This window comes from Scardinius erythrophthalmus, assembly GCF_964197995.2.
Source record: "Scardinius erythrophthalmus genome assembly, chromosome: 16".
NCBI classification, from domain to species: Eukaryota; Metazoa; Chordata; class Actinopteri; order Cypriniformes; family Leuciscidae; genus Scardinius; species Scardinius erythrophthalmus.
In genome coordinates this window covers 16,822,773-16,834,110 of record NC_138236.1, presented here as the reverse complement: position 1 = coordinate 16,834,110, position 11,338 = coordinate 16,822,773, and the positions used below count along the sequence as shown (strand labels likewise).

At 36.7% G+C, this 11,338-nt stretch overlaps 1 protein-coding gene across 3 annotated transcripts in view; it reads right to left on the bottom strand.

Annotated features, from left to right (window-relative positions):
• The window catches only part of esrp1 (epithelial splicing regulatory protein 1), a 14,984-nt gene extending 5,007 nt beyond the window's left edge, over nt 1–9,977 (bottom strand). The window contains exons 1-12 of one of the 3 annotated variants that reach the window (XM_081387954.1): nt 9,599–9,977; nt 8,997–9,125; nt 8,563–8,676; nt 8,356–8,470; nt 7,715–7,813; nt 7,565–7,619; nt 6,849–6,959; nt 6,606–6,738; nt 6,402–6,444; nt 5,449–5,750; nt 3,626–3,859; nt 1,747–1,945 (exon numbers count right to left, since the gene is read on the bottom strand). In XM_081387954.1, the coding sequence (XP_081244080.1) occupies nt 1,747–1,945; nt 3,626–3,859; nt 5,449–5,750; nt 6,402–6,444; nt 6,606–6,738; nt 6,849–6,959; nt 7,565–7,619; nt 7,715–7,813; nt 8,356–8,470; nt 8,563–8,676; nt 8,997–9,125; nt 9,599–9,730 (1,666 nt within the window). In that variant the 5' untranslated portion in view covers nt 9,731–9,977. The remainder of the gene's footprint in view (nt 1–1,746; nt 1,946–3,625; nt 3,860–5,448; nt 5,751–6,401; nt 6,445–6,605; nt 6,739–6,848; nt 6,960–7,564; nt 7,620–7,714; nt 7,814–8,355; nt 8,471–8,562; nt 8,677–8,996; nt 9,126–9,598) is intronic. The other 2 variants (XM_081387956.1, XM_081387955.1) reach the window with 2 other exon arrangements.
• Between the last annotated feature and the right edge of the window lie 1,361 nt (nt 9,978–11,338).

The window sequence follows — 11,338 nt, the reverse complement described above, 5'->3', positions numbered from 1 at the left end:
CCGAACTAATTTGCTTTTGCTCACTCAAACGCAACCTTTATGCCAGTGGTTTGCCTCAGCAAAGCTCCAAGGGGCCCACAGGATGACTTAAAAGTAGGTTAATTAATAAATTCGTAATAATATATTGAAAATAATCTAACTCTAATCTAAAGTTAAAATGCAAAAAACACAAAAATCTAGGTGTAAACTGAAATCACATTTCTTTCTCTTTTTTCTCTAATAATTATTGTTTTTACTGAAGAACATACAGATCTTGAAACTTCAGGGATCACCAAATAAATCATGGTTATTTAATTAAATATATTAATACTAACAGTTTTTGTTAATAAAAAAGCTCGAAAAATACCGGAAATATTTTTATTTGAGTCAAAAAGTTTGAAACCCACAGCTTTATGCTATATTAGTGAGAATAAAATGAACTTAAATAATATTTAAAAATACATTGTCACTTTGTTATATTATTTCAGTCTTTTTTATTTTTCAGTCAAAAATGTTATTTTTGTTGGCAAATTTGTATACCATTTTAGTGAGAATAAAGAGGACTAAAATGAATGAATTGAAATAATTACTAAATAATAATAATAATAATAAAATATAATATAAAATTAAATAATAAAAAATTAAAGAATTAAAAGACAATGACTATGACTAAAAAAGCAAACTGCCTAGTGATTATTTAAGGTATTTTTTCCAACCAATTAAAGGGTGTGGTCCTGACTGAACCTAAGCCCCTAAGCCAGTTACAATGAGGGGTTTACACCTTTAAACTCCTTTCCAGTCCTGTTCATTGTTTGTCATCAGAGGTTCATGTAGTAATTTCAACATACGAACAATGAACAATGCAGTGCAAATCAGCAGTAGCCACTTCAAAATCCCACCCTAGATTCAACCTGTTACACTGAACCAGCCTCTAAATCCAATCCAATTTAAGCATGTCTCTTAGTTACTGTGGCAGGTACAATTACAAATCCCATCTATCATGTGAAGGTTATGTTTCTTTTTTTATAATATTAAATGTGCCAAAATATTTTGCTCACTGAATCTGAAAAATACCAGTTTGGTGCTAGAAAATTATTTCTATTAATTAAAATATCTCACACAAAGCATGCAGCAAACCTTAACCCAAAACTGTCAACCTCTGCCATTATTATTCAGCTACAAGTCAGGTATGTTCCCTCCACCCTTCAACACACAGCAGCACACAGCCACAGGCGTTCAGGCACCTTTAACCAGACTCAACCTGTGGCGTGCAGAGGATTTTGCTGCTGTTGGTTGTTAGGATAGGAAAGTTACCGAGCTGACAATCTATCCAGAACAAGAACCGAAGAAAGAAAGAAATCTAAACTAAATCAAACAGAAAGTGCCTTTCCATGACACACCATGCGTTTGAAAGTGCAATTGGTGGCATTATGATGTGTATTGAAATTCTGTGCACGTTTAGATTTAGAAAGATTGCACTTAATCACCCCAAAATCAAAGCCCTCCATTCCCACGCTGTGGAAAAGCATCTGACAAACTCATCAGATTTAAATTGAATAAAAAAAAAACTTTCACCCAACCAGATTCCAACTGCTCCTGATGCCCATTCCTGTCTGGACAGGAAATATGGACAGGACACCCACCAAATGAATGCATGAATAAGTGAATGAATGAATGAGAGAAAGGGGAAAAAACAGGAAGGCGTGAAGCGCCACCTACCCGCACACACAGCTGAGAGAAGCAGACCCAGAGCCCAGCGGCACTTACGTCGTAACTTACATGGTGGCGGCGAGAGGCCGCTCCTGTTGAGCGTCCCCCCCATGAGCACGATGTTCATCTCCTGAGCGGAGCACGCAAACACCTCCACGTAACGCTCCTTCATGCTGCGCTTGTGGCAGCGCTGGGCCGCCAGGAACGCCCGGTCAGCTGAACGCATCTGGATAAAAGCATCACCCGAAGGACGACCCTGACCAAACACACAAACATATGCATAAACTCTATTTTAAAAAGAATGAAACAAGTGCACAATTGTTGGTCATTGTACTAAATATGTCTCACTGCTGTTGCTTTTCAGCATCTTCTGTCAGGAGTGGCTGTTTTTTAAGATGTCGTGTCAAGTTAAAAGTAGGGTTGGGAACAGAAAACTGGTTCTTATTCATAATAAGGATCTTATAATTATTCTTATTATAAAAAATATTCTGAAACACTGTTCTAGAATATTCACTGTACTAGATTCCTGCACTTGTTATATGTTACTGAATCTTCAGCACTAAATAGACAGTGTGAACAGTGTAGTTTAAACAGTGTAACAATTAAAGACTCTTTTGAGCCAATTCTTTTTAATTATTTAATTACAAAAAAACAGTGTATTTCATCTCCCGAAAACAAATTACTCTAACTGGTTCTTTGATTTGATTTGTCCTACAGTCCAATACACTAATGAATTATGGTTATTTTGATGAACCAACAGAAACATATAAAACTACAGTTAGTGCTGACTGGTGGTTCAAATAACAATGTGTAGTTAAACATGTAGTTTTCAGTATTAAAAGAATGAAATATATTACCACATTTTCATCTGTTTATTATTGTTGTTTAATATAAAGTTAATCCAATATAATTGGATAGCATTTTAAAAAGAGACTGTGTATAAAAAAACAAACAATTGTTTTAAATCATCTTATCATGTTGCAATGAAATATTCCATTCAAAAATATAATTTTTGTTTGTTTGAAATTAATACCTTTATTCAGCAAGGATGCATTAAATTGACCAAAAGTTAAGTTGAATATTGTTACATTGTTATAAAAAATTATAAAATAAATGCTGTTCTTTTAAAGAATACTGAAATATATAATCATGGTTTCCACAGAAATATTACGCAGCTCAACTATTTTCACCATTACTACTACTAATAATAATTAATTATGATTCTTGAGAAGCAAATCAGGATATTTGAATGATTTCAAGGATCATGTGATACTCAAGACAGGATTAATGACTGCCGATAATTCAGCTTTGCCATCACAGGAATAAATTACATTTTAAAATGTTATTTTTAAATTGAAATAATATTTCACACGATTGCTGTTTTTACTGTATCTACTGTAAATGCAGCCTTGGTGAGCATAAACATCATCTTTCAAAAACATTTTTTTTTCAAAAATCTTACTGACCCCAGACCTTTGGAAAGTAGTGTAAAAGAATCGTTAATTGAACTGTAAAGGAAATAGAGGAATCGGAATCATTAAAATCTTTGTGTCTAGCTGAAAATGTGCAAGCCAGCTTTTTATGTTTCTATCTTTGAAACCTGGTTTGGGTGTAAATATTGAATCTTAAATCCTGTGCTCATGTTTAGTTCTCTTCAGCGTGCTTTAAAATATTGTGTGAACCAAGGCATGACAGCAACACATTACAAAGGAATGAAGAAACGCAAGTCCTGACAGAAGCTTGCTGCACTGATTGATTAACCGCCCATTTTTATGGATTGGTTGAGCCAAAGGGAGGAACCTCTCTGACAGAACACATTCTGAACTACATAGGTGTGTTTATTATATTGGGTTATTTCCATATGAATTCAAAGTCAGTAACAACGGTTAGTAGTAGACTACAGTTCATAAGGACATAAATGGTCTGAGCGCCTTACCTGCTGGTTAAGCACCATATGTACTCCATGTGGTTTGATGTCAGCAGTGTATTCCCCCAGGAAAACCAAAATGTCCTGGATGCTGGCATCGTACGGCAGACCCCTCAATCTCACGCAGTCCCGAACACCTGTCACTGCTGCCGTTTGGGGCACGAATGTGGGCTGTGGCAACATAGACAGGATGGGGGATGGGGCTACCGGAATCAACGGCGCTGATGAGTATCTGTTCAGTACCTGACACACAAATGCTGGAGTTACAGTAAATGACTGGTAATGCATATTATCAAGAAGACTTTGCCTGTTTATAGCTCCAGGTGTGGAGATGATGGATGAACTGAGTTTTAACTGGAGGTACTGATACTGTTTGCCATTCTCCTTATATTGTAATAGTATCCTTATCTTGCAATAATAGCATGCACAAGTTGTGATTGTAGCCACATACTAACCACATAACATGCATTACATTACAGCTGTATATGACTGCCATACGGACATATATATACACTCATCTCTGGCTGATAATAGAACTCTTCACAGTTATTTTCTGCAAAGCTGTTATGTGAAAAGCGCTATACAAAAAAACTTGAAACCATGCACACACAAGATTGGTGTGTCTATATCCTCAAATGCCATAATATATGAAGACAATTTGACCGCCATATGTTTGGTCAGGTTTATATTTGTTGGACTTTCTGTTCAGCAACCCAAACCATCACTTTGGTTTCTTAGGCTTCTTTTTTTACATTGAAACGTTTAATGTTTTACCTGTTCTGCTTTTAATTCAATCCTCTGACCAGTCGAAACCATCTGTACTTATAATCAGTTTAAACCCATATATTTTACCAATATTCAATACTTTTTCAATTTCCATACATTCATTCTTAGATGAAAATCACATGGTACCATGGTAAAAGTTAGATAGCCCAAAACAAAGTAGAAAATAAATCTGCAACCATTTTGATAAAAAAACAACTTTAAAAAAGGCATAAAAAATAATCTTTATAAAACAAAATATATTTATTATGCATGTTACGTTCATTGCTGTGGTCTAATTATTATGTACTTACTGTGTCAAAAAGTAGCTATTGACCAATTAAAAATCTTGGTTTTAGACAAAAACAAACAAACAAAAGTATTGGTTGTAAAAAAAATATTTTACAGTTGTAGCAGGTACATGAGCAGGACCAGTTTGCGTTTGTTGTGGAACGGATTAGGCACATTTGCTTTTTAAATTTGAATAAGTTTGTCAGTCTTTTGGTATCATTTGGTGATTCAATTGTAAATATGCTGCTTATTAAATAACCTAACAACAGCCAACTATTAATATAAGTCATGATGGGATTCTCTTTTCCTGTGTTCTAACCGACACACCCTTGAGCATCAAAAACCCCTTACTTGTGATGGACACAGGTGAGATAGTCAAACACACACAGTGTCTGCTCAAGCACAGGTTAAGTTGAGCTAAAACGCCTGCTATTGGTTGAGTAGTCTTGGTTTGATGACGACAGCTAAAAATTAACAAGAAGGAATTCCAAGTAATTCTACAAAATTAGTAACAATGAAATTTTTACATTGAAGAACGGGAGGACTGAGAGAGAGTTTTATGACAGCTTTGAAAAGCTAATCTTTTACAGATTACTGAGCTGAGTGTTTGTTCAGCGAGCATGGCAGTTCAGATATAGTACAAACTTGTACACACACTCACACACCCAAAGACCTCATGTTTTACTTACCCCTCTGAGTCTGTCCAACAATCCAAACCAGCTAAAAAAATACTCCACACAACTCATGACTTTAAAATAAACAGAAAGTGCCGCCCTCACCTGTTGCACCTCAGCCGCAGTGCTCTTGAACAGCTCTATGTATCTCTTGCCCAGGATGTCCTTGTGTTTTTTCAGCGCGTTCTGAGCGTGCTCCTCGCAGGAGAACAGGACGAACGCATCCCCAGTGGGCCTGCCATCGGGAAAACGTACAAACAGAATGCCTTCGGTGCCGTCGGTCACGGGACACGCCGGGGAAAAGAACTGCAGCACCTGCTCTGCGGTGGCAGTGAACGGAAGTCCACGCATGCGTATGATAACCTGATTCTCCCTCGACAGAAAATTGACCACTTCATTAGAGGTACCTGTCAATCACACATTCACACATAATCGTCAGCCTCTCAATGTGAAGCTAAAATGACACAAAACAAACTGAAACCAATGCAAATAACGTGGAGAGATCTCAAACTCAGATTAAATCAGATGATAAACACAGTTTGTTACAACTGCACTCATAACTAGTAGAACTAGAATGTGCAAGATTTTCCACATAAAGGGATGGGAAAGGAAAGCAAGTTCCTGTTCCAATTCCTGTGAATTTCCTTAACTTTTTAAGGAAAAAAGAAATGCAATTTCACTGACAATTGATGAGAAAATAAATCAATAATAAAACATGTAAATCTCTCACCAAAGATGTGTTTACACTTTTAATGAGCACTGTATTTTTATGATTCACCTCATTTGTCATTTATCCTGCTGCCATACTACACTGTTTGCACTGTATGTTTTTGATTCACTAAAAAGAACCAACTCATAGAAGTCATTCGTTTGGGAATCAGACTACACTGGTCACACTGCTCTGTTTTTTCTTTTTTAATGGAACCGGTTCTGAATAAGGATAGATTACTCATGAAATATAATCAATTATGGAACCAGTTCTGAATAAGAATAAGAACTGGTTCTCAGTTCCCAACCCTATCCACAGACAAGCCCAAACAAAAAAAAGTATTTTTTACCTCCTGCTATCTTTAGAAAGTCTTCACCTGTTGCCTTGTAAACCTGCAATGCACAATAATGTGATTAGAATTTACAACTACTACAATTAAAAAAAGGTGGATGTAACAGGAATTTTGTTCATCATGGCACTTAATGTAACTTCATTTACAGAAACAGAGTTAAAATATATTTTAGTACAAATAGCTTTATGAATGAGTGTGTACCTCGATGTATCTGGTGCCCATGTGATGCTTATGTCTCTGCAGGGCCAAATCCCTGTGCTCCTCACTCTCAAACCGCACTAGTGCTTCTCCATTCCTCCTGCCCTGAGCATTCAGACACAATGCAGCACCTCCTCTACACACACACACACACACACACACAGTCAATCATCAGACAGATTGGTATTGTGCACACACTGAATAATGATAATTGATTAAAGAGTAGCCTGTGGGTTGTTTGCATACTTGGCGATGTTGAGACCCCTGAAGAACCGGGCGATGTCCTGGTCTGAGGACTGCCATGGAAGACCCCGAGCTCTGATCACTGTGTTATCATCCACCCTCTCCATCTTACTGCTATACACCACCATACATACAGTTTAAACAGAAACATTATATACATAATAATAACATCTTTTATAATACTAATGTCCTCTATGAACTATATCAATCACTATTATAAGTGCAGCAGCAGCAATTTTGCTTTAAAATTCCATATAAAATTTTGATCCAAAAACACAACATGAATCACAAACAGTAATCTTACTATTTTATAGTTCTAACAAGAAAAATTGTTATTCATTATAGAAAATCTCAAGACTTTACTGTAATATTTTGTTATTGTTTTGTACACTACAGTTAAAAAATATATTTTATTTTAAATAAGAAACTGTGGTAACACTTTAGTTTAGGGTCCAATTCTCACTATTAACTAGTTGCTTATTAGCATGCATATTACTAGGATATTAGCTGTTTATCAGTACTTATAAAGCACATTTTAATGTCTTATTCTGCATGACCAAATTCTACATCCCTTAATCCTACCCAATACCTAAACTTAACAACTACCCTACTAACTATTAATAAGCAGTAATTAAGAGTTTATTTAGGCAAAAGTCGTGGTTAATACTTATTAGTGAGAACTGGACCCTAATCTAAAGTGTAAATGAAACGATTCTTACCAGGTGCCTGTCTCAAACTTGTCATTCACTTTTTCAGGTAAGGAGAATTTGTGGCCTATGAAGAAGAATAAAGCAGGTTCATAACAGAAACACTTACGAATATTAACTCTATGTGTGCAGACAAATAATATGTAAATTGTAAGGACTTACAGACAGAATCCGAGATTAGTGCTAAAACAATATCTGCCATCTGTTGAACTTTGTAAGCAGTGAAAGCATGAAGAGAAGAATCTACAACCACATTCAAGTCTGATCGCAACCGCAGTCAAGGAATACAGCATCTGTGTTTAGTGTTACACCTTAATTACCAGTTAATGACACGGTAAAGATGCAAGGAACAACTAGAGCAGGGGTTATAATTGCAAAAGGACCGCTGAAACACTGCAGTCTTCCATAAAGAAACATAGAAGGAGAGAATGACACTCGATTAACCATAAAATTATTATGGCAGAAGGCTGTGCTATTGCATTGTGTTTGACTCTGTTTGTGTGTGCGCGTAGGCATTAATACATTACAGCGTAGGTGTGGCAGGTTAAGCTTGTTGGCTAAACACTCTTGGCTTTCTCTTGCTGGCTCAATTGAACCTACACTATTGTGAGTCTATTTGCATTTCAAAACCTTGGGATCCTGCAGCCAACACCCTGTTGCCTACCTTTCTCTCACATAAACACTCAAATGCAACTTCCTCAACCTAGCTGTCAGAGAATTATGAACTATTGCGTATATTAATATACTCTCATCCCTTTAAGACTTACATCACAACATAGAATTTAACATGTTTTTAAGGATACACTCAGCCATGAACTGAAGATCCAAGTCTTTCAGTTCCCCTTCTGATGGGAATTTTTTCTTGAACTCTTTCCGCAGGTCAAAGAACGAAAAGAAACACTCAGGCAACAAAATATTCTGAAAAGCACAAAAAAAAGCAGTCAAGAAAATGATTAGCTAAACTTTTTATAAATATCACCCACACACTTGCAGTATTTAGAGTTTGATACCTTGCTGGAAGCCTCGGGATGCAGGACTTGACGCACATGCAGCTGTCCATCCGTACAGAGGCAGAAGGAATTCCCTGCACCTGCGTCCACTTCTGCACATAACTTCTGATTTAACTGCACACACAGACACCTTTTAAGTAAACGGCACTTTTGTGTGGCATTTAATACATACCCATGAGGCTGCTTGAGCCAATATCAATCCACAATCTGTTAAATAATATGTTTTATAGTGTGTATAGATATGCAACCATTCATTGGACTTGAAATGGTCTATAGGCAGACCCTCCCTCAAGGGGAGTTCGAATTGAAAGTTCAGCTGTCCTTTGAAATGATCCACTCTCAAATGTAAACATCCTTATGTATTTGAACAGACCCTTTTAAAGATAAATGGCAACCTGTCAGTACAGATTATATGAGAATGTGAGAATGATCACCTGTTCGATGGCCTCCTCAAGCGAATCAGCAGTTGTCAAGGCATCCTCGGTGAGTCCACTCACCTCCTGACACTCCTCAGAAAGCTCAACGTGATCTGGTTTGACTAGCAGTTCATTTACCTGACCAGTCTAAAAGCAGAAAGGAGAGAAATGCTCACTTCCAACATATACATTTCCATAGGCAAATAAAAAGTAGATAGATAGATAGATAGATAGATAGATAGATAGATAGATAGATAGATAGATAGATAGATAGATAGATAGATAGAATATTTTGTCTCCGTAATTTAAATAAATCTGACATATATAAAATAAAATATTTTTTAACTCTCGATCTTTCACCGCCACCACAATTGGGCTACAATAAAGGCACACATATAGCCTACACACGCATATAGACAGATAGATATGGGAAGGGGGGAAATAAATAAATAAATAAATAGGCCTACATTTATTTGGCCTTAGATTTCACAATTTATAAAATATGACACATGGCTAAATGTAAAATATTTATAATTATCTCTCTAACTATTGACGCACGCACACGCGCGCGCACACACACACACACACACACCATCACGGGAAATATGAAATTAGCCTACCTTTTTAGTCGCCAAATCCACAACTTGCCAAACCAACTGTACAATTTCCTTCTCATCTGTTCCCAATTGGTCCCCACTTGCGCCAGATGTGGTGGTGAATAAAAGTACCAGATAATCGGGATTAACCGTCATTTTTAAAAAGAAGAAAAAACTATTGTCACCACCCCGATAGCAAAAGCAAAACCCTAGAGATCAACTCCAGGTGACAGAGAAGAGAAGAGCCCAGTTACCCCACACCTACGGACAGATCAGTGCCGGGTTCGGACTCGCCTTTGATGGCCTTTTTATTACTCGAGAATCGACGCAAACCAGTCCGAAACCCCTGGCTCTGCTCCGCAATGGCTGCTTGGATCGCGCTGGTTTTGTGTGCGCCCTACCTGGCCACCGCCCACGTGACACAGGTAATAGATACCTGCCCAAGAGAAAGCCCTCCTACTGCTGCTGGGAAACAAGGACGTGGCAGGGCACGCAGAAAAAGCGCTAGTGCTACATGATGTGAGGGAATTCAGGATCTGTTTATTACACGTTGACTAATAAAATAACCCAGCATTAACACCTGCTCGCCTGCCATCAAACGCGAACAGGACGTAGCCTGTGTGTAAAAATGCAGCGAGGCACAATCAATTTTACAATTGTTCTACTAAATAAATATTTGCCTGACAAAACACATCCATATGCTTAAAATATGTCTGCAAAGGAACACCTCTAATTCTGTGTATTCGAGTGTAGGCTATAGGCCTACATCCTTTATTATGCATTGCAGTCCTTTTAATGAGTGAATGAAAGATGGAAACAAAGCATGCACAAACCCCTCCATGCAACAAAACTTTACCAACACTCACGTTATTAAGTGGCCACATTTGTTCAACAGTGAAAGTCATGTTTGTTAGTCATTAAATGCAACAGAAGCAAAACAGTAGGCCTTTAATAATCCTACATTTGCTCACTTCAGTTGATAGTTTAACAAACCTCAGTGCTTTATGTCATAAACAGAGAGAATGTACACAACTCTTGCCCAACCTCTTGCGCCTGCAGCAGTGCTGTGTGTGTGACAAGTGTTAGGTGTGAAAATCACTGAAGGATTTCAACATTTTTCTTAATTCAAAGTTTGAGTGCTTTTATTAGCCTACCCTTTAGCAATGTTTCTTTTGTTAGCACCTGTTATCAGACTCTTTCAGGTCCTTAGGAGAATGAAGATGCATCATTTGTAAAGAAGCTTCCTTATGTTATTATGAGATGTAAAAATGGTAAAGCAAGTCTTTGACATAAATTTGTGTGTATGGAAACCCATAATTTTATGTTTTTTCTTCTTCTTTTAATCTTTCCCCTGTTGTAATCTTCTGTAAATGCTATATTGGCTACAGTGAAATTACTCTCTTGTTTAACCTTTTTTTATTTTTATTAATATTTATTGAACAATATAAATTTACAAACTCAATTAGGGAACAATAAAATGCATATGAAAATATACACTAATGATGTAGCCTAATTAAATCTCTAGTCATATAGGCCTATCTAAAATTTGTGTTGGCTTAAACAGGTTTATGCTTATAAAATAAACCATTCAAAATTCAAGCATATTCAGTACAATAAACAAAAGCATAATCTTCAGACATTTAAGGGGGTTGCAAAGGGGGGAAAAATGAAGCATGTACAAAATCTTAGATGGAAAGTGACTCATATGACTTAATTCATTTTATAATTCCACTATATTATTATATTATTCCATATTTTTGTTCA